Below are 23,921 nucleotides of genomic sequence, written 5' to 3'. Positions count from 1 at the left end.
TTGTTTTGCAGTTGACAGAATTCCTAAGACTGAGCCTTCGTGCTAAAACACAGTGTTGTTTAGACTCAACCAACATGACCTGAACTGTTTCTTGCAGCTATGGTATAGAATTACTAACCACCTCCCCACCCTTCAGGGCTTTGTTGTCAGGGACATGTCTCAAAGGTGAAGCAGACTTGACAATTAAATTCCAGGGACTTGTTTGGCTAGGCTCTGAAACAACATTTTTTCAAGTAGACCTGAGCTCTACAATGAAAAGGCTCATTGAACAACAGGGTGTATTATGTCTGAGCGTCTCTGATTTCAGGTACATGTAATTGTAGGTTAAAATTTAAGTCATCTGTATTGTTGATTAGAAATTCCTGAGTGATGTCAGTTCTGCAAAGTGCTTTTAGATGTCTTCAGGGTCTTACTTGTCTGGACCAGTAGTTCCAAACCTTTTTGACTTGTTAGTAGAAGGACTATCAACTTGCAAATCTTCAGGGTTGTATATGTTTATGCACTATGAAAAGTTCAAACAAAAAGTTAATTTCCCCTCACAGGTTGCTTCATTTAAATCCATTCTTAGGCCTAAAGAAATTAATCCTTTGAGTGTTTCACAAGACAAAAGAAGTATGCCCTATTTTATGTGGCAGGTGTTTGTTTTATTTACAACTCTGGTAATCATGCTGTGACCTATAATGTCTACAGAGCAAACCCACCTGGGAACTGCAACCAGGAATGTGCACTGCAAATACCATTTAAGTAGACCCCAGGTGTGTCTGAGAGCACTCGCAAATGATCTGCAAACGAGAACAAACTGAACAGCTCCAGCCACCCTGTGACTCCCCTTTACCCAAAACTGCTGGACCTCTGGACAGCTAACACTGAATAGTTAATACACACATACTGTTGACTAACAAATTGTTAGGTCTCGGTTAATAATTTTAAATAGAGATGCTTTACTTTATGGGTTTGTGAATTCCAAATAAATCTGCAGTAATCTTTTAAGACATTTCTCAGGAACAACTATGCAAATAGGTACTTACATTTACATACATAGAGTTTAAAGTAATGACATAGAGGCTCTGTTCACTGGGTACACTTATAAAGAAATAATTAAAACTGATTTCTCATGCATCCAAGACAACAATAATTAATAAGAAGAATAATAAAGCAGAATAAAGTTTCTAATAAACAAACGTTTACTTGGATTGGATTTTAATGCAGAGGTCCTCCAGGGAAAGGTCTGCTTTCCTCAGTTCCAGTTTACATATAATTCATCTGTTAAGTCTTAACTAGTGCTTATTATGCACAAGAATGTCAACTTTTCTTTTACTCAGTAAGTCACTTTCCAGTGGAGGATGGGAGCTGATCCTGTATTGTATTGTATTCAAACCACCCTTGTATTCAGAACATGATGGCCGCTACAGCATTTGAAGCCGCATAAGAAGTTGCCTGGGTGTTACTGAAAGCTTTACCTGAGAGAGAGAGAGAGAGAGAGAGAGAGAGAGAGAGAGAGAGAGAGAGAGAGAGAGAGAGAGAGAGAGAGAGTTATGGACAGGAGGTACAAAAGGAGGGGGTAGGAGACAGGAGGTACAAAGAAACTGTAGGGTATTGAAAGGACAGTACTTTTCTGGAGATAATGTGACCATGTTGTCCAAATTCTTCAGTCAGGTAGTGACATGCCTCTTCTGTAATCTTTTTGCCCATCCCAAAATCCTTCAGTGTAGTTAGACCAAAACGCATCTTTTCCTTCCACGAGTCACCATTAGAAAATAGTGTGCCAGGAAACACAAGTGGTTTCTTAGCATGTCCTTTGTTTAAGTCATAGAATATGGGAGCGACTTCTGTCGCCAAACTCTTCAGCATGGTTGATCAGAGCATGTTTGACTGTCCTGTGTGGCCATATTTTTTTGGACAGCTAAAAAGATCTAAGATCTAATTTACTGACTTGCACTGGTAACATATCTGCATTATGCAAGTAATATAACTGCTAAAATAGGACTCCTTCTTCAGCTTGACGGCATCCCTTACTTTCGGTGTCCACCACCGGGTTCGGGGGTTGCCGCCACGACAGGCACCGCCGACTTTACGGCCACAGCTACGGACGGCTGCATCAACAATGGAAGTGGAGAACATGGTCCATTCGGACTCAATGTCTCCAACCTCCCTCGGGATCTGGTTGAAGCTCTCCCGGAGGTGGGAGTTGAAAACTTCCCTGACAGCGGGTTCCGCCAGACGTTCCCAACAGACCCTCACGGTACGTTTGGGTCTGCCAAGTCTGTCCTGCTTCTTCCCCTGCCAGCGAATCCAACTCGCCACCAGGTGGTGATCAGTTGACAGCTCAGCCCCTCTCTTTACCCGAGTGTCCAAGACATACCGCCGAAGGTCAGATGATACGACTACAAAGTCGGTCATTGACCTCCGGCCTAGGGTGTCCTGGTGCCACGTGCACTGATGGACACCCTTATGCTTGAACATGGTGTTCGTTATGGACAAACTGTGACTAGCACAGAAATCCAATAACAGAACACCACTCGGGTTCAGATCGGGGAGGCCGTTCCTCCCAGTCACACCCCTCCAGGTGTCACTGTCGCTGCCCACGTGAGCATTGAAGTCTCCCAGCAGAACAATGGAGTCCCCGGTTGGAGCACTTTCCAGTACTCCTCCCAGGGACTCCAAGAAGGCCAGGTACTCTACGTTACTGTTCGGCCCGTAGGCCGAAACAATAGTGAGAGACCTATCCCCAACCCGAAGACGCAGGGAAGCGACCCTCTCGCTCAGCGGGGAGAACTCCAACACATGGCGGCTGAGCTGGGGGGCTATAAGCAAGCCCACACCAGCTCGGCCTGGTGGCCGCCCTCCAGGGCGGGGCCCCGGTGACGCCAATCCGGGCGACGTACGCTTCCTTGATTTGATGTCTTTCATAGGGGCTTTTTGAACTGCTCTTAGTCTGACCCGTCACCTAGAACCTGTTTGCCTTGGGAGACCCTACCAGGGGCATTAAGCCCCGGACAACATAGCCTGGTTGGCTCATAGGACTCCTGAGGCAGCTGATGGGTACCGGCAGGCCAAGCGTGCGGCAGCTCGGGCGGTTGTAGAAGCAAAAACTCGGGTCTGGGAGGAGTTCGGGGAGGCCATGGAGGAGGACTACCGGTCAGCCTCGAGGAAATTCTGGCAAACCGTTCGGCGCCTCAGGAGGGGGAAGCAGCTTTCTGTCAACACTGTTTACAGTGGAGGTGGGGAGTTGTTGACCTCGACTGGGGATATTGTCGGGCGGTGGAAGGAATACTTCGAGGATCTCCTCAATCCCTCTGTCATGTCTTCCATAGAGGAAGCAGAGACTGGGGACTTGGAGGTCGATTCATTCATCACCGGGGCTGAAGTCACTGAGGCAGTTCGCAAGCTCCTTGGTGGCAAAGCGCCGGGGGTGGATGAGATCCGCCCTGAGTACCTCAAGTCTCTGGATGTTGTAGGACTGTCTTGGTTGACACGCCTCTGCAGCATTGCGTGGCAGACGGGGACAGTGCCTCTGGACTGGCAGACTGGGGTGGTGGTCCCTCTTTTTAAAAAGGGGGACCGGAGGGTGTGTTCCAACTATCGGGGGATCACACTCCTCAGCCTCCCTGGTAAAGTCTATTCCAGGGTACTGGAGAGGAGAATCCGGCCGATAGTCGAACCCCGGATTCAAGAGGAACAATGCGGTTTTCGTCCTGGCCGTGGAACACTGGACCAGCTCTATACCCTCCACAGGGTGCTTGAGGGTTCATGGGAGTTTGCCCAACCAGTCCACATGTGCTTCATGGACTTGGAGAAGGCATTCGACCGTGTCCCTCGCGTCATTCTGTGGGAGGTGCTCCAGGAGTATGGGGTTGGAGGCCCTCTGTTGAGGGCTGTACAGTCCCTGTACAACCGGAGCAGGAGCTTGGTCTGCATTGCCGGCAGTAAGTCGGACCTGTTCCCGGAGGAGGCCCCGGGGAAGACCCAGGACACGCTGGGGTGACTATGTCACTCAGCTGGCCTGGGAACGCCTCGGGATCCCCCCGGAAGAGCTGGAGGAAGTGTCCGGGGAGAGGGAAGTCTGGGCGTCCCTGCTCAGACTGCTCCCCCCGCAACCCGGCCCCGGATAAGCGGAAGACAATGGATGGATGGATGGATATAACTGCTAAAATGAAACTGTCTTCTGTCAAATAAATGAAGAGAATCTCATTGCTGAAGTTAAACACATTTCTTACATTTAAAAAAAGAGTTCTTGAGTCTCTTGAGATCCACCTGAAGCAGGTTATCTCTTATCTGAGGACCTGAAACTGGAGTCAGATGATGGAGGACCAGCAGATCCATAAATGCTACTGGCAGGGAGACTGGAGGACTGGACTAGATCTTGCAAAATGATCCTAAAGTCACCTGGATCTGACTCCCTCTGAGGACGCAAAGCTTTTCACAGAACAACCGTTTTCCAAGTCAAATAAAGGTTTCCTCCTGCTTGACATGTAGCCTTCACCATCTCTCTGGGTGCAGCTTGCAGACTTGACACAAACAAACTGAAGAATCACATTGTTGAAGTCAAACACATTTCTCACGGACTGGCAGGGAGACTGGAGGACTGGACTAGGTCTTCCAAAATGATCCTAGAGTCACCTGGACCTGACTCCCTCTGAGGATGCAAACCTCCCCCATTTGTAACCTTAAAAAAAGAACATTAGCTCAAACATCAAATGTTCAAAAGTCATTCGCTCAAACAGCACCAACAAATAAAAACAAGTAAAAGAAGACTGATGTTTCCAGCAAACCTGATCAGGAGCAGATTTAATGTGACTCTGCAGCTCAACATCATGAAAGAAGAAGCATCAGGGTTGACAGTCAACTGATAATTAATCCTGCAAACTGGCCAAGTCATCACTGAAAGGCAGCTTCATTACATTTCCCTTTATTAAATTCTTACTTTTATTTTTTCCATCAGAAACCTTTGAAGAAACATGTATCAAGTATTTATTTTATAGATTACATAGTTTTCTAAAAGTCAACAAAATGAGGGTTATTGTAATTTTAAATGCTCACTCAGTGTTTGCTATATGAAGAAGCAGGTTGAAATTTAATTATGGCAATACATGACAGGACTTCTAGCATTTGTTCAATATAAGAAATTAAACCCATGACAAAATTAAAATCTACAAAATCAAGTACAAACATACATACACATAATACATATCAACACAATACGCATGCCATGTTGCACAGGCAGTTGTAATGCACCGCTCCAGCTTTTTTCCTCATTCACGACTGACAGCACACAGCTTATGAGGTGCAGGGCTGAGGATGAAGCCCACAACTGGTGAAAGATCCAGTTCCTCCACTGTAACTCCAGGTGGAGGAGTGAAACGAAAGCGCTGGAGGAGGGAGGTGAACAAGAGAAAGAGCTCCATCTTAGCAAGGCTTTCTCCGAGACACACCCTGCGACCTGCAAGAATGAAGAGTTGCAACAAGCTCAACTGGATCGTGTATTTAGAGTTGTAAAATGCCTGTAGAGAAAGCTCTGACAAAGTTGTTTTACCTGCAGAAAAGGGCAAAAAGGCCTCTCTTCTGATAAATTTACCCTCCTTATCCAGAAAGTGGGAAGGGTTGAAAGTGTGTGGGCTCTCCCATTCACTCTCATCATACAGGACAGAAGTAAGAAGAGGAAACACAGTAGTCCCCTGCAGGCAATGGAAGAGAGCAGGTTTAATATATGACGTCTTAGAATGAAAGTTAATTAGAGCTTAATGGACATTTCCAGGATATGTTCTTCATGGATAAATACTGAAACACATGTGAGCATTAAACCTTTTTGATGAAGTAGCCCTGAAAGGTGACGTCTTGGCTAGTTTCATGAGGAATAGCCATGGGGACGATGTTAGCCATTCTCTGCGTCTCATGGATTACAGCATCAACGTATGGTAGGTTTTTCCGGTCATCTATCTGGACCTGACGGCTTCCAACCACCCTGCTCAGCTCCTCCTGAACCTGGTCTGAAACCACAAAATCATGAATTTATTGTTTTTGTCTGCTTTTTTGTCTACTATGCTAACATTTTTACAAAGACAATACTAAATGATCATGTTAAGCAGGGGTAACCTTTACCATGTTCACCATCTTGGTTTTTGCATGCCAACATTTGCTATTTAGCAATAAACACAAGCGCAGGTGAGGCTGAAAGGAATCTCATTAAATTTGTGGGTATTCAGTCATAAATCAAAGTACTGGACAAAAGTTATGGGATCACCAAAATGATTGCTGTTCAATCTGCCTCTACACACTGTTTTGCTTTTTTTTGTTTTTAAAACACTTTTAGTGGACGTACATTGATTGCATTGCAGCTCATTTCGTGGTTGCTGGCTGTAGCGCTTTTGCTCACTACTGAACCAGTTTCAGAAACTGGTGTCCCCAGTAATCACTTACACACAACAACATGGTAAAATAGGGTCCATAAACACAGGTAATGTGACTAGGCTGTCTCAATGTGGACTGGCACCGATTGGGAACTCTGCACACAAACCCACTTTCATTGATTGAAAATTAAATGTAGGCTAAGGTGAAATGAGCAAATGAATCAATCATTTAGGTACATGGATCTTTTAAAAGGCGTACCTACAGACCAGTGAGCTATGGGTTCTATAGCATACTGTGCAACCCATAGCACACTGTGGGTGTGTGTTAATGTGCATCCCAGATTGTGTCAACATGGATGAAACTGTGGCCAAGCTGGCTGCATTTAGTTATTGACCAGTTTATTGACCGACCATTGTTACATAGTTAAGCAGATAGAATTGTCCAGCATGAGTATCTTATCACATACATTTGTTCTTGTCTTTGTCAAGCATTGAAGGGCACCCACAGGGAAAAACATACATTTACAAGCCTCCTCTCTCCTTACCTTGTATATGTGGATATTTGGTCATAAACAGCAAACCCCATCTCAGTGTAGCTGCTGTGGTATCAGTACCAGCTGCAAACAGGTTGGTCACTGTAAATATTAGGTTTCTCTCATTGTAGTGAGTGTCCACAACACAAGAGTCCTACGACAAAGAACATACACATCATTATTAAACAATGTGTGCAAAATTGCTGTTGAAGCTGCAGATGGAAAAACAAATGCAAAGGATCTCACCTCTTCTTTCTGCTTTCGAATCAGAAAACAGTCCACAAGACCCCTGCATATGTGAGGATTCAGGCTCTCTTTCAGATGCTTGATTATATCTTTGATATCCTTGACAGTCGTCTCAACATTTTTTAATATCAGCCTCCGGTTTTTGATCCAGCTGGTGGGGCGGGGAAACATGTTGTAAAGCTGTGAAGCAACAGAAAAAACAACAAAGACTACTGAAGACCAAGCTTCCATACACTCTTGCCACATGAGTGTAAAAGCTCAAAATACAAGGAGAATGATAGGGAATGAGCTCATTGTGCACCATTTATGTATTCAGAAATAGCTAGTATTTACACACAATATTCATCAGTTATTTGCCAGAGTTGAACATTTTCCATCACCAGATGCCTGCAGTTTCCAGTCATTTTTATTCTGACAGTGTTATGATCCTGCCTTCCTGTCTCTCCCAGTGTGTCTCCTCTCCCTTTTTCCCTGTGTGTGTGTCTGTCTGTCTACCCCTGGAGTCGTGGCTGGGCAGCCCCTCACCTGCTGCCAGCTCCTCCCACGGCGACTCACCTGCATTCACTCTCCCTTCATCAGGGAGAGTATAAAAGACATGGACCTTCTTCTCCTTGTTGCCGGATTATTCCTCATGCCATGGTCAATGTCTGGTTGTTTGGTCCGTAATTACGAGTCTCTTTGTCTTCCTCTCCTTGTTAAGAAAAGTCATTGTTTTTGGTCCATTGTTTTTTCCAGCCATTTATTGTGCTGTGTTTTCTTTTGTTTCAGTGTCTGCCTGCCGCTTCCACGCGTGCCCTGTCATACCCGCTCTGTCGGTGCTCCTTCTGTTCATCGACTCCGTTTGAGTGCGTCTTTTGTTTGTTTATTTATCCGCTCGTTGAGCGCGTTTTCTGTTCTTCGTTTGTTAATAACTTTACTCTTGGTTTTACACAATTCCTGCCTCTGGTTTCTGCATCTCTGGGTCCTAATACTCGGCGGCTGCTAAGCCTAACAGACAGTGCCTTCCTTTATTGTATTGTCATCTTAAAATTCGCCCCAAACCACTGTAACTGCAACTACAAAGTTACTGCAAAGTTAATTGCTGAGGGCTTAGATGCTTTTGACCATTACATATAATTATTCAATAACTAATTATTTTCTAAATCCTGTGTCCAATTTGTATAGAATAGAATCATTTTATTGAATTGTCCTTTCAATTGTCCAATTGTAATACTTGTAGAATCTCAATAATATACATTCAATTGGATAAGCATATTATCCCAGCCCTACTTAAATTAACATGGTGTGCAATCCCAATTTAAAAAGGATTACCTGGATTACCGCAGAGCCAGCCATGCGAATGTTCTCGTTGGCTCTTCTCACCATGTTTTGGAATCGGGGGTCATTATATTCAAACCTGCTTCCATACACAATGGAGGAGATGATATTGGATGTTGCATAATTGGCAGGACGTGCTGTATCAAATGGTTTCCCTGTGAAGTGACAGCAAGAAATTGTTCATTTTTATCATGAAATTAGCATTACAATGACACCTTCATAACGTTGTCTTTTATTTTGTACATCAGAACACCTCGTCATGCATTATCACTTCCATATATTGACTCCATACCTTTATGCTCTTCAAACAGTTGGATCAGATGGTGGCATTCCTCCAAGATTTTATCCTCAGCTACTCTTTTGCCCATCCCAAAGTCTCTCAGGGTGGAGAGAGAAAAACGTCTCATTTCTTTCCACGTTTCTCCATTTGCAAACAGAATCCCTATTCAACATGACATGTTCAAGTGAAAATTAATCTGTAAATGTCATATACAGTATATTATAATGCTCATCTGTGATTTGCCTAAATGAAACAACCTAGAAATTATAAGACTGAACCTTGAATCAGAAAAAAAAACAGCATTTTATTAAACAGATGGCAAATCCAATGTTATCTATGTTTTTGCTTTTGCTATAACTGTTCATTTACATTATTGGCTTTGTGCTAATATGTAAGAATATTGTAAAGGAGGACATACCATGACCTTGAGTCATATCATAAAATATTGGAGCGATATCACGATCTCCAAACGCTTCTGCATTGCTGACCAGAGCCTCTTTGACTGTCTTGTATCCAGCCAGGACCACCACTTTATTGGTTCCCAAGTACACCGTAAATACAGACCCATATTTCTTTGAAAGCTGGTGAAATTTAAAAATGTAGCTGAATATGTCAGAGATGGTGTCAGGACATGTGTTATTGCAGATGAAGTGACAATGAATTTAACTGCAACATGTTCCAAAATGGATTTGTTTTGTGGTCAAAGTGTTAAACTCACCTCACAGAGGGTTTTGTGGGGTCTCTTGAGATCAAGCTGCAGTAGGTTGCCAAGCAGGGGAAGAGGCCTCGGTCCTGGAGGCTCCTTCCTCTTTTCCTGGGAGGTGAAACTGCTGGAAACAATATAAAGGACAAGAAGGAGAGCAAAAGCCCCCAACAGAGTCGTTGGGCTGGAAAAGAGTTTCTCTGGAAAAGAGAAAACAAAATCCTCCAAAAAAGACATTTGTTGTGCTGTTGATGGAATTCCTCCGACTGAACCTCTTTGCTAGCTTCAGTCTCAAATATAATTTGGCAAGAGTTTAGTCAATCACTCTGGCAAGTACACCCATACTCTACAATGAATGGATTATTGGTGTTTATATTTCCAGAACACTGTAATGGTAGGACACAGTGTTTGTCTTCTGTTTCGTAGGTGAGAAATTCATGACTGATGCCTGGTCAAGGCTATGTGCACACTGAGAAATGTTCAGTTTAAAGGTTTAGCCACTGGTGCCAATAACATCAGTGTAATACCTTGACCCAGAAAAGAAATGTTCCATGTTTTGTTTTGTAATTTGTTTTAACTCTCGACAGCCAAACAACAGTCTGCTCAGTGAGCTCTCGCACATACACCTCTCATTATTAACTTTGTTTCATTTGTTGTTGTTCCTTTTACAGCCCATCCCAAAATCTTTATGTGTAGTTAGACCAAAATGCTTCTTTTCTTTCCACGAGTCACCATTAGAAAATAGTGTGCCAGGAAACGCAAGTGGTCTCTTAGCAGGTCCTTTGTTTAAGTCACAGAATATGGGAGCGAATTCTCTGTCTCCAAACTCTTCAGCATGGTTGACCAGAGCATGTGTGACAGGTTGATCAATGTTCAAAGTATTTTTGTTCATATTTGCATATGCATTGCTGACCAGAGCCTCTTTGACTGTCTTGTATCCAGCCAGGACCACCACTTTATTGGTTCCCAAGTACAGCGTAAATACAGACCCATATTTCTTTGAAAGCTGGTGAAATTTAAAAATGTAAGAGTATATGTCAGAGACGGTGTCAGGACATGTGTTATTGCAGATGAAGTGACAATGAATTTAACTGCAACATGTTCCAAAATGGATTTGTTTTGTGGTCAAAGTGTTAAACTCACCTCACAGAGGGTTTTGTGGGGTCTCTTGAGATCAAGCTGCAGCAGGTTGCCAAGCAGGGGAAGAGGCCGCGGTCCTGGAGGCTCCTTCCTCTTTTCCTGGGAGGTGAAACTGCTGGAAACAACATAGAAGATAAGAAGGAGAGCAAAAGCCCCCAACAGAGTGGCTGGACTGGAGAAGAGGAAGAAAACAAAATCCTCCAAAAAAGACATTTGTTTTGCAGTTGACAGAATTCCTAAGACTGAGCCTTCGTGCTAAAACACAGTGTTGTTTAGACTCAACCAACATGACCTGAACTGTTTCTTGCAGCTATGGTATAGAATTACTAACCACCTCCCTGCCCTTCAGGGCTTTGTTGTCAGGGACATGTCTCAAAGGTGAAGCAGACTTGACAATTAAATTCCAGGGACTTGTTTGGCTAGGCTCTGAAACAACATTTTTTCAAGTAGACCTGAGCTCTACAATGAAAAGGCTCATTGAACAACAGGGTGTATTATGTCTGAGCGTCTCTGATTTCAGGTACATGTAATTGTAGGTTAAAATTTAAGTCATCTGTATTGTTGATTAGAAATTCCTGAGTGATGTCAGTTCTGCAAAGTGCTTTTAGATGTCTTCAGGGTCTTACTTGTCTGGACCAGTAGTTCCAAACCTTTTTGACTTGTTAGTAGAAGGACTATCAACTTGCAAATCTTCAGGGTTGTATATGTTTATGCGCTATGAAAAGTTCAAACAAAAAGTTAATTTCCCCTCACAGGTTGCTTCATTTAAATCCATTCTTAGGCCTAAAGAAATTAATCCTTTGAGTGTTTCACAAGACAAAAGAAGTATGCCCTATTTTATGTGGCAGGTGTTTGTTTTATTTACAACTCTGGTAATCATGCTGTGACCTATAATGTCTTCAGAGCAAACCCACCTGGGAACTGCAACCAGGAATGTGCACTGCAAATACCATTTAAGTAGACCCCAGGTGTGTCTGAGAGCACTCGCAAATGATCTGCAAACGAGAACAAACTGAACAGCTCCAGCCACCCTGTGACTCCCCTTTCCCCAAAACTGCTGGACCTCTGGACAGCTAACACTGAATAGTTAATACACACATACTGTTGACTAACAAATTGTTAGGTCTCGGTTAATAATTTTAAATAGAGATGCTTTACTTTATGGGTTTGTGAATTCCAAATAAATCTGCAGTAATCTTTTAAGACATTTCTCAGGAACAACTATGCAAATAGGTACTTACATTTACATACATAGAGTTTAAAGTAATAACATAGAGGCTCTGTTCACTGGGTACACTTATAAAGAAATAATTAAAACTGATTTCTCATGCGTCCAAGACAACAATAATGAATAAGAAGAATAATAAAGCAGAATAAAGTTTCTAATAAACAAACGTTTACTTGGATTGGATTTTAATGCAGAGGTCCTCCAGGGAAAGGTCTGCTTTCCTCAGTTCCAGTTTACATATAATTCATCTGTTAAGTCTTAACTAGTGCTTATTATGCACAAGAATGTCAACTTTTCTTTTACTCAGTAAGTCACTTTCCAGTGGAGGATGGGAGCTGATCCTGTATTGTATTGTATTCAAACCACCCTTGTATTCAGAACATGATTATGGAGGAGGATCAGTCTCATAATTAATAAATGCACGCAGAAGGATTCACAAATGTATATTGGGATTTATATATAAATGTCTCTCAACACACAAATATTTTTCAGTGCACACACAAATATTTCTCATTCTATATAAATGTAAAAATAATCCACATATAAATTAATAAAGTTCACAAATGTATTTTTGATGCACACACAAATATAACTTGTTTTAAATATATATCACGGAAATCCACAAATATCTTTATCTAAAAACATTTGCAATTTTCATCTAAGTCATATATGTATATTGTGACATTTATTCACGAACTGTCAAATCTGCATTTGCGAACCGCTCTCCATTTGTGAACTTCGCTGCATTTGTGTGTGAATGTTTTTGAGACTCCCGTGCCGTCTCTCGATCCACAAATGCATTTTTTTTTAACAGGGAAGTATCTGTAGCCAGTCAGATGTCGCCCTCTTTTCAGCCAATCACAAGAACGTGCCCCACATGGGGGTGGGATGTACTTTTCAGCCAATCATATGAACGCGTCCGCACAGCACTATAAATGCCTGCCACAGTCAAGGACAGGCCGTCGTTGACCATGAACATGGCGTCCGGCAGTGGCAATGCGGAAAGTGTAAATGAAACATTATACAGGTTTACTTAGTTTTCCTAAGTTGTGAGGTTTCCTCATAGTTAGAAAATTGTATGAAATATATAGTTACGTGGTTTAAGTGTGTATCTTAGAGAGAGAGAGAGAGAGAGAGAGAGAGAGAGAGAGAGAGAGAGAGAGAGAGTTATGGACAGGAGGTACAAAAGGAGGGGGTAGGAGACAGGAGGTACAAAGAAACTGTAGGGTATTGAGAGGACAGTACTTTTCTGGAGATAATGTGACCATGTTGTCCAAATTCTTCAGTCAGGTAGTGACATGCCTCTTCTGTAATCTTTTTGCCCATCCCAAAATCCTTCAATGTAGTTAGACCAAAACGCATCTTTTCCTTCCACGAGTCACCATTAGAAAATAGTGTGCCAGGAAACACAAGTGGTTTCTTAGCATGTCCTTTGTTTAAGTCATAGAATATGGGAGCGACTTCTGTCGCCAAACTCTTCAGCATGGTTGATCAGAGCATGTTTGACTGTCCTGTGTGGCCATATTTTTTTGGACAGCTAAAAAGATCTAAGATCTAATTTACTGACTTGCACTGGTAACAGTTATATTACTTGCATTATGCAAGTAATATAACTGCTAAAATTAAACTGTCTTCTGTCAAATAAATGAAGAGAATCTCATTGCTGAAGTTAAACACATTTCTTACATTTAAAAAAAGAGTTCTTGAGTCTCTTGAGATCCACCTGAAGCAGGTTACATCTTATCTGAGGACCTGAAACTGGAGTCAGATGATGGAGGACCAGCAGATCCATAAATGCTACTGGCAGGGAGACTGGAGGACTGGACTAGATCTTGCAAAATGATCCTAAAGTCACCTGGACCTGACTCCCTCTGAGGACGCAAAGCTTTTCACAGAACAACCGTTTTCCAAGTCAAATAAAGGTTTCCTCCTGCTTGACATGTTGCCTTCACCATCTCTCTGGGTGCAGCTTGCAGACTTGACACAAACAAACTGAAGAATCACATTGTTGAAGTCAAACACATTTCTCACGGACTGGCAGGGAGACTGGAGGACTGGACTAGGTCTTCCAAAATGATCCTAGAGTCACCTGGACCTGACTCTCTCTGAGGATGCAAACCTCCCCCATTTGTAACCTTAAAAAAAGAACATTAGCTCTAACATCAAATGTTCAAAAGTCATTCGCTCAAACAGCACCAACAAATAAAAACAAGTAAAAGAAGACTGATGTTTCCAGCAAACCTGATCAGGAGCAGATTTAATGTGACTCTGCAGCTCAACATCATGAAAGAAGAAGCATCAGGGTTGACAGTCAACTGATAATTAATCCTGCAAACTGGCCAAGTCATCACTGAAAGGCAGTTTCATTACATTTCCCTTTATTAAATTCTTACTTTTATTTTTTTCATCAGAAACCTTTGAAGAAACATGTGTCAAGTATTTATTTTATAGATTACATAGTTTTCTAAAAGTCAACAAAATGAGGGTTATTGTAATTTTAAATGCTCACTCAGTGTTTGCTATATGAAGACGCAGGTTGAAATTTAATTATGGCAATACATGACAGGACTTCTAGCATTTGTTCAATATAAGAAATTAAACCCATGACAAAATTAAAATCTACAAAATCAAGTACAAACAAAATACATACACATAATACATATCAACACAATACGCATGCCATGTTGCACAGGCAGTTGTAATACACCGCTCCAGCTTTTTTCCTCATTCACGACTGACAGCACACAGCTTATGAGGTGCAGGGCTGAGGGTGAAGCCCACAACTGGTGAAAGACCCAGTTCCTCCACTGTAACTCCAGGTGGAGGAGTGAAACGAAAGCGCTGGAGGAGGGAGGCGAACAAGAGAAAGAGCTCCATCTTAGCAAGGCTTTCTCCGAGACACACCCTGCGACCTGCAAGAATGAAGAGTTGCAACAAGCTCAACTGGATCATGTATTTAGAGTTGTAAAATGCCTGTAGAGAAAGATCTGACTAAGTTGTTTTACCTGCAGAAAAGGGCAAAAAGGCCTCTCTTCTGATAAATTTACCCTCCTTATCCAGAAAGTGGGAAGGGTTGAAAGTGTGTGGGCTCTCCCATTCACTCTCATCATACAGGACAGAAGAAAGAAGAGTATACACAGTAGTCCCCTGCAGGCAATGGAAGAGAGCAGGTTTATCATATAGGGTCTCAGAATGAAAGTTGAGAGGTTAGTGGACATTTCCAGGATATTTTCCTCATCTATAAGTACTGAATCACATGTGAGCATTAAACCTTTTTGATGAAGTAGCCCCGAAAAGTGACGTCTTGGCTAGTTTTATGAGGAATAGCCGTGGGGACGATGTTAGCCATTCTCTGCATCTCATGGATTACAGCATCAACGTATGGTAGGTTTTTCCGGTCATCTATCTGGACCTGACGGCTTCCAACCACCCTGCTCAGCTCCTCCTGAACCTGGTCTGAAACCACAAAATCATAAATTGACAAGGCTAAGAGTCTACAGCCATGCTAGCACCTTTCTGAAGATGTACTTTGGCACAGTTGTGCTTTGAGCTAAATGCTAATATTAGTACGCTAACACGCATACAATGACAATACTAACATGATCGAGAGGAAGAGTCGAGACATCATCAAAGTCACTGAGGTCCATCCTCTGGGAACCCAGGTTATCTGTACAAAATCTGGTTATGGTGGAATGACTCTCTACATCAGTGGTTCCCAGCCTGGGGGGCGCCAGAGATCACAGGGGTGGGCACAATTTTGTCTGCATTAAGGTTGTGAGGTTACCAAAATTATATTTGTGCACATTAAATATATAAAATCCCAATAACACACCCAACTGGATAATCAGAACTCTGTATAATCCAAATTAAAACATATTTTTGGTCCACATTTAAATTTATTAAGCTGTTTATTACCTATGTCCTTTTTTTTTTTTTTTTGCAAATAAAAGTTTGTAATTAATCACTTTATTCTTTCAGTACATGTATGCGGGTAGGAGTTGGGGTTGGGGGGGCCTGGCTTGTCTTGGACACAGGCAAGGGAGGCTGCAAGGAAAAAAGGTTGGGAACCACTGCTCTACATATTGTGGAAGCCATAGCACACTGCACACAGATTGTGTCAACATGGATGAAACTGTGGCCAAGCTGGATGCATTCAGTCAGTGACATCTGTTTGTAGCCTCCTCTCCTTACCTTGTATATGTGGATATTTGGCCATAAACAGCAAACCCCATCTCAGTGTAGTTGCTGTGGTTTCAGTACCAGCTGCAAACAAGTTGGCCAGGGTAAATATTATGTTTCTGTCATTGTAGTGAGTGTCCATTACACAAGAGTCCTAAGAGAAAGAACAGACATAATATTCCAATTTTGAGGGTAATTCTGTACAAAAGTAAAATGATACAGTCATACATTACTTTGTCCACTACCCGTGTCATATATCATGTTACTGTAATATTGAAATTAAATTACATAATACATTACAGCCAGTTGCTAAGCATAATTTCAGAGTTTTCAACACAGGGGACAAAATCTCATAACAGCTGCCAGTAAACACAGCTGGATTCAATAAAGGTAGCAGCCACCTCACTTATGGTTAAAACTATAAACCTGCACAATTCTCAAGATGAACCATTGTGTCCTGAACACGTTACAACCACTGTTATACAAACACTAATGTTAACAAACTCTTCAGTCCACCATGGTATGTGTGTGTGTGTGTGTGTGTGTGTGTGTGTGTGTGTGTGTGTGTGTGTGTGTGTGTGTGTGTGTGTGTGTGTGTGTGTGTGTGTGTGTGTGTGTGTAACAACAGCAAAATTAACAAACTACTCAGTCAAGCATGTGCATGTGTGAGGCTCTGGCCACCCTAACCCTAACCCACCTAGGTTGCAAAATGTGCATATATCTATTTATCCAGTGTCTTGTTATCGGGCATCAACCTCAAATTTACACGCATATTGTTGAAAAAATAAACTTGAAGTGTCAACGCGCTTCAGTCGGCTCACATTGCCATAGCAGCCAGGTTACGCTGAGGCTATAGTAGCAATAGCATTATCATTACACATCCTAATATACAGCCAAATATAACACTAATCATACTTCTGCAGTTACTTTAATGGAAATAGTGCAAAAGTAGTGTAATCAGTAGCATAATCAGTAATCAAATAAACAATAATATAATGTTGTAAAGTAACATTACTTTCTAAATGAAGTAACTATCCATCCATCCATCCATTATCTATACCGCCTATCCCTTTCGGGGTTGCGGGGGGCTGGAGCCTATCCCAGCTACAATGGGCGAGAGGCGGGGTACACCCTGAGCCGGTCGCCAGCCGATTGCAGGGCCACATGCAAGGACAAACAACCATTCACACTCACATTCACACCTACGGACAATTTAGAGTCATCAATTAACCTAATGAGCATGTTTTTGGTCTGTGGGAGGAAGCTGGAGCACCCGGAGAGAACCCATGCATGCACGGGAAGAACATGCAAACTTCACACAGAAGGGCCCCGCCTGACCCAGGGATTGAACCGGCAACCTTCTTGCTGTGAGGCACGCACACTACCTGCTGCGCCACCATGCAGCCCTGAAGTAACTAATAACATGAAATAAAAAAAATATTACATTTTGAAAGAAACTTGCCCAACACTGGACATATCAGTATAAAATGCATGTGTGCATCATTGCTGTTGATGTTACAGATGAAGAGTAATCATAAAAGATCAAAAGTCTTACCTCTTCTTTCTGCTTCTGAATCAGAAAACAGTCCACAAGCCCCCTGCATGCGTTAGGGTTCAGACTCTCTTTCAGATGCTTTATCAAATCGCCGATGTCCCTGACAGTCATTTCAAAATTTTCTAACATCAGCTTCCGGTTTTTGATCCAGCTGGCGAGCCAGGGAAACATGTTGTAAACCTGTGAGGCAAGAGTAAACAACAAAGATTATACAAGACAATACATTTATACATCAACATGTCTAATACTGTTAAAGCTCATATTACAGGACGAATGAAAGGGAATGAGCTCATTGTCTACAGTGTATGTACTCATATATATTTAGCATTTACACAAATCAGATGTCATGAACGGAGGCTGCTGCTTCTTATGCATGTGGAATACATGCACTTCTTCTTGTTTGTTGCATTTTTAACGTATTGTGTTATAAGTTGTAGCTGCATGACTGCTGTCCAGAGCTGAACTCTGAAGTCATAAAGATGCTGGTCAAGCTCCCCCTTAGCACCGGGACAGAAAAAATCCTGGAGCCATCCATGCAATAATTAGCCTTCTGGAGGACTCTGGAGGTGTCTATGAATATGCTACGCAATGCTAAAGGCTTAGATGCTTCTGACCACTCTGCACAATTGTTCAATGACAAATTAATTTTGTTCTAAATCATGCATCCATAGATCAAATTGGTCAGTCAACTCTGCTAGTTAAATTAGCATGATGTGTAATCCCTTTAAAATCGCATCAATTTAAAAAGCAAATATGAAGATTACCTGGACTGACACAGAGCCACACAGGTGAATGTTCTCGTTGACTCTCCTCACCATATTTTGGAATCGGGGGTCATTATATTCAAACCTGCTTCCATACACAATGGAGGAGATGATATTGGATGTTGCATAGTTGGCAAGACGTGCTGTATCAAATGGTTTCCCTGTGAAGTGACGGCGAGAAATTATCATGAAATTATTGAAGCATGAAAACTGCTATCTTGTGGAGGAAATATCACTCAGCATTACGATGACACCTTCTTAACTTCATCTTTTATTTTTGTACATCAGAACACTTTGTCGTGCATTATCACTTCCATACATTAACTCCATACCTTTATGCTCTTGAAACACTTGGATCAGATGGTGGCATTCCTCCAAGATTTTATCCTCAGCTACTCTTTTGCCCATCCCAAAGTCTCTCAGGGTGGAGAGAGAAAAATGTCTCATCTCTCTCCATGATTTTCCATTTGCAAACAGAATCCCTATCATACATACATACAGTATATTATAATGCTCATCTGTGATTTTGGCAAATCCAATGCTATCAATGGTTTTGCTTTTGCTATAACTGTTCATTTACATTATTGGCTTTGTGCTAATATGTAAGAATATTGTAAAGGAGGACATACCATGACCTTGAGTCATATCATAAAATATTGGAGTGACTTCTCGATCTCCAAACGCTTCTGCATTGCTGACCAGAGCCTCTTTGACTGTCTTGTATCCAGCCAGGACCACCACTTTATTGGTTCCCAAGTACACCGTAAATACAGACCCATATTTCTTTGAAAGCTGGTGAAATTTAAAAATGTAGCTGAATATGTCAGAGATGGTGTCAGGACATGTATTATTGCAGATGAAGTGACAATGAATTTAACTGCAACATGTTCCAAAATGGATTTGTTTTGTGGTCAAAGTGTTAAACTCACCTCACAGAGGGTTTTGTGGGGTCTCTTGAGATCAAGCTGCAGCAGGTTGCCAAGCAGGGGAAGAGGCCGCGGTCCTGGAGGCTCCTTCCTCTTTTCCTGGGAGGTGAAACTGCTGGAAACAATATAAAGGACAAGAAGGAGAGCAAAAGCCCCCAACAGAGTCGTTGGGCTGGAAAAGAGTTTCTCTGGAAAAGAGAAAACAAAATCCTCCAAAAAAGACATTTGTTGTGCTGTTGATGGAATTCCTCCGACTGAACCTCTTTGCTAGCTTCAGTCTCAAATATAATTTTGCAAGAGTTTAGTCAATCACTCTGGCAAGTACACCCATACTCTACAATGAATGGATTATTGGTGTTTATATTTCCAGAACACTGTAATGGTAGGTCACAGTGTTTGTCTTCTGTTTCGTAGGTAAGAAATTCATGACTGATGCCTGGTCACGGCTCTGTGCACACTGAGAAATGCTCAGTTTAAAGGTTTAACCACTGGTGCCAATAACATCAGTGTAATACCTTGACCCAGAAAAGAAATGTCCATTTTTTGTTTTGTAATTTGTTTTGATTCTCGACAGCCAAACAACAGTCTGCTCAGTGAGCTCTCGCACATACACCTCTCATTATTAACTTTGTTTCATTTGTTGTTGTTCCTTTTACAGCCCATCCCAAAATCTTTATGTGTAGTTAGACCAAAATGCTTCTTTTCTTTCCACGAGTCACCATTAGAAAATAGTGTGTAGTGGTCTCTTAGCAGGTCCTTTGTTTAAGTCACAGAATATCGGAGCGAATTCTCTGTCTCCAAACTCCTCAGCATGGTTGACCAGAGCATGTGTGACAGGTTGATCAATGTTCAAAGTATTTTTGTTTTATAGGGGACCCCACAACCTTTTTTTTTTTTTTTTTTTTTTTTTACTGCACTTACATATAATTTGATGGTGTTTAACAAATCTGATTTCTAAGATAGTTATTTGTTAAGTGTGACATTGTTTTTGTTTTAATATGTTTGGTGATGTTTGGTGATACTCTGCCCAGTCTTCGTTTCCAGGTGGTACTCGTGAGCATGTGGCAAGTGCCAGGGACAAAAAGAGTTGGAGAAGAAGGTTTTCTTTCTCTTGTCAGGTAATGAGGTGTGTTGCTAGTGCTAGCGCAGCAGGGTAGCAGAAAAAGCACTAGTTTTCTCTGGCAGCAGAGGACACATGCAGAACAGGCCAACTACTGTGAGAGAAGTATTCTGTGGCACGCTGATGTTACAGTAATAAAACCTTGTTGTACTGAAGTCCTGGTGTCTGCCTGTCTCTGGTTGCTGCAACACATGTTTGACTGTCCTGTGTGGCCACATTTTTTGGACAGCTAAAAAGATGGAGGCAGACAAGTGAGATTTACAGTTCTAGCGCTGGCTTGTACTGGTAACATATTTGCATTATCCAAGTAATATAATTACTAAAATGAAACTGTCTTCTGTCAAATAAATGAAGAGAACCACATTGTTGAAGTTAAACACATTTCTCACACTTAAAAAAAGAGTTCTTGAGTCTCTTGAGATCCACCTGAAGCAGGTTATCTCTTATCTGAAGACCTGAAACTGGAGTCAGAAGATGGAGGACCAGCAGATCCATAAATGCTACTGGCAGGGAGACTGGAGGACTGGACTAGATCTTCCAAAATGATCCCTCATGAGGACGCAAACCTTTTGACAGAACAACCGTTTTCGAGTTGAATAAAGGGATGCCTTTTCCTCCTGTTCGGCATGTTTCCTTCACTTCTGTTTTGTAGGTCAGAAGTTCCTGACTGATGCCAGGTCAAGGCTCTGTACACATTGAGAAATGCTCAGTTTAAAGGTTTACCAATATAACATCAATGTTATACTTTGACCCAGAAAAGAAATGTCATGTTTTCAAGTTAGGTAAACAGAACAGGACAAGAAGGAGAGCAAAAGCTTCCAACACAGTTGTTTGGTTGGAGAAGAGTTTCTCAGAATTCCTCTGACTGAACCTTATTGTCAACTTAAGTCTCAAATGCCATTTAGCAAGGGTTTAATCAATGGGTCTCAAACTCGCGGCCTGGGGGCCAATTGAGGCCCACGGGATGATATTTTGCGGCCCCTTATTTGACCTCAAAGTTTAGTGTTAGTGCTGCCCGCGAGTTTTTGCACATGCCATGCTTTTATTTTTTTATCACTTGCAGGCTACCACAGACAGTGTCGTCCCTGCTGAAAAATCCAGTAGAATACCATTAAAAAAACCATTAGGAACCATTAGGTTTCTAATGGTCTAATGGGAATTGGAATCCCATTAGGAACCATTAGAAGAAACCATTAGGAACCCACTCATCCCATTAGGATGTAAAACCATTAGAGACCTAATGGTCCTTTTAGGACGTTAAACCATTAGGAACCTAATGGTACTATTAGGATATAAAACCATTAGAGACCTAATGGTCCCATTAGGATGTTAAACCATTAGAAACCTACTGGTCCCATTAGAATGTAATACCATTAGAAAGTTACTGGTTCCATTAGGAGCGAAAACCATTAGAAAACTGGTCCCATTACGATCTAAACCTATTAGAAAAACACACTGAGAAACCCACTTAGAAACAATTAGAAACCTACTGCTGCAACAGAAATTATAGCAGAGTCCTAACACTGGGCCCCAGAGACATGTCTATACATATGTGTAATTGTGTTGTATAGCCTACACAAGGACCCACTAGAAATCACAGATGTGATTGCCAAAGAAGGCTATAACATCTGTGTTCCTTCATCACATTAGGAACCATTAGAGACCACTACACCATGTAGTGACCACTAGACCACTGTATAGTGACCATTAGACTGGTACAGAAATGCCTGTAGGAACCATTAAGACTCCTGTAGGAACCATTAGACTCCTGTAAGAAGCATTAGTAGGGACCAGTTAAAGTCCTCTAGATTTGTGTAGGAGATAATAGAATCCTATTAGAAAAACAAACCGAACCATTAGGAAAACATAAGTAGCCATTAGAAACCATTACAAAACCACCAGGAACCATTAGAAACGAATAGAATATGCCTAATCGTTTCTCTGACTTTTTTCAGCAGGGGTGATAGTTTCCGGTGCTGTTTGTTGTCAACAGTTGTCAAGTTAGCCAACCAACAAGTTAGTCACTTGGTTGAAACGTGTTCCGGAATGAAACCAAATAGACAGAAAATACTGCCATCACCAAGTTGCAATCATGTCTCTCTCAAAACGTGCCATGAAGAGAAAGGTTGGCGACGAGCACAGGCAATTTCAGGAAAAGTGGGAGACGGAACATTTTTTTGTTGAGTACAGGGGCAACCCTACGTGTCTCATATGCACAGAGAAAGTTGCTCATTACTCAACTAGACATGCTGAGGAGTATACACAATACCAGGGAGATGAGAGAAAGAACCTGTTCACCGATCTTGAAAAATGTCTATTGAGGCAATTAGATTTATTCAAAGGAAGCAAGTAAAGAGAATGAAGCCACAGTCAAAGCTAGCTACATGGTGAGTGAGATGGTTGTAAGGCCGGTAAGCCATTCAAGGAAGGTGAGTTCATTAAAAAGTGCATGTTGCTAAGCTGCAAGTAAAGTCTGTCCGGAAAAGGGTCAGTTTAGCAACATCAGTTTTTCTTCTAACACAATGGCAGTGCACATTTCTGACCTGTCAGAAAACATATAATCAACAGCGTGAGCCAAACATTTCTGTGCATACTCAGTTGCTCTTGATGAGAGTGCAGACTACACTGACACTGCGCAGTTTGCAGTATAGGTCCGCAGTGTTGACGACAATTTTGAAGTGATAGAGGAGTTGCTCACAGTGATTCCATCCCGCCAGCTGTTTGGTGTTTTTGAGGATGCCGGTTTGCCATGGAAGAGGTTTGCTGGAATAACAACTGATGGAGCACCATCAATGACAGGAAGGAAAAATGGACTGGTGGCACTTCAAAGAAAACTGGAAGAGGAGAATGTGGAGGAGGCCATTGTTCTGCACTGCATTATCCATCAGCAGGCCCTTTGCGGCAAATGCCTGAGGTTTGACAGTGTGATGTCTGTTGTTGTACGTTGGCTCAGTAGGGAAATGTCTTGAAGAGGTTTTTTGAGTTGAGAGCAGAAGTGAAAGCCTTCATGGAGAAGGATGGGATGGCTGTTCCCGTGTTAAGTGTGTTAAGGCTCATGGACTTAGCTTTTCTTACTGACGCACAAGGCCAGAGGCAGCTTGTCAGTGCTGCCTATGACAACGTGAGGGCATTCTCCACAAAACTTGTGTTATGGAAAGCCCAGCTCTCTCAGACAAATCTCTGCCATTTCCCCAGCATGCAAGGCACTCATGGATGTGGGCACACCATTCAGTGGTGAGAAGTATGGTGCTGCAATTGTGAAGCTACAGGAGGAATTTTTTTTAAGAAGACCCAAATGTTTAACCACATCAGTAAAGCACTTAAAGCATGTGTGCCAGCTGCATAGATTAAAAGTATTCAGCACTGTGGTTCCAGAGATTGACAGAGATCTTTAACAGTTTTGGAAGGGGCTCAGAAAAAAAAAATGGAAGGAATCATGAGCCATAAAGGGTGCATGGCAGAGAACTAACCATCAAATGTACACGATTTAGCAAAAATACAAACCTTGGTTCAGACTTTCAGGTGTGCAAAGGCTCTAAAGTCACAAGACTTGTCAACAGGCTGTGTAACTGTTGTAAAAGGA

At 42.0% G+C, this 23,921-nt stretch overlaps 2 protein-coding genes across 3 annotated transcripts; both read right to left on the bottom strand.

Moving 5' to 3' along the window:
- Nucleotides 1-5,252: 5,252 nt before the first annotated feature.
- Nucleotides 5,253-10,779, bottom strand: LOC139343005 (cytochrome P450 2K1-like). 2 transcript variants are annotated; one of them, XM_070980375.1, is made up of 9 exons: nucleotides 10,570-10,779; nucleotides 9,142-9,304; nucleotides 8,736-8,885; nucleotides 8,438-8,598; nucleotides 7,127-7,306; nucleotides 6,893-7,034; nucleotides 5,803-5,987; nucleotides 5,534-5,675; nucleotides 5,253-5,440 (listed from the first exon to the last, which is right to left on the bottom strand). In XM_070980375.1, exons 1-9 carry the CDS (start codon nucleotides 10,777-10,779, stop codon nucleotides 5,253-5,255), a joined length of 1,521 nt encoding a protein of 506 aa, XP_070836476.1. The 2 variants fall into 2 exon arrangements, with proteins under 2 accessions (XP_070836476.1, XP_070836475.1); XM_070980374.1 differs by lacking the exon at nucleotides 10,570-10,779 and adding an exon at nucleotides 9,442-9,663.
- A 3,739-nt stretch (nucleotides 10,780-14,518) lies between these two features.
- LOC139343004 (cytochrome P450 2K1-like) lies at nucleotides 14,519-19,443 on the bottom strand. The gene is made up of 9 exons (XM_070980373.1): nucleotides 19,222-19,443; nucleotides 18,922-19,084; nucleotides 18,625-18,774; nucleotides 18,293-18,453; nucleotides 17,529-17,708; nucleotides 15,986-16,127; nucleotides 15,066-15,250; nucleotides 14,800-14,941; nucleotides 14,519-14,706 (listed from the first exon to the last, which is right to left on the bottom strand). Exons 1-9 carry the CDS (start codon nucleotides 19,441-19,443, stop codon nucleotides 14,519-14,521), a joined length of 1,533 nt encoding a protein of 510 aa, XP_070836474.1.
- Between the last annotated feature and the right edge of the window lie 4,478 nt (nucleotides 19,444-23,921).

This window comes from Chaetodon trifascialis, chromosome 15, assembly GCF_039877785.1.
Source record: "Chaetodon trifascialis isolate fChaTrf1 chromosome 15, fChaTrf1.hap1, whole genome shotgun sequence".
Taxonomy (NCBI): Eukaryota; Metazoa; Chordata; class Actinopteri; order Chaetodontiformes; family Chaetodontidae; genus Chaetodon; species Chaetodon trifascialis.
The sequence above is the reverse complement of the archived record's forward strand: the minus strand, read 5'-3'. Positions and strand labels throughout refer to the sequence as shown.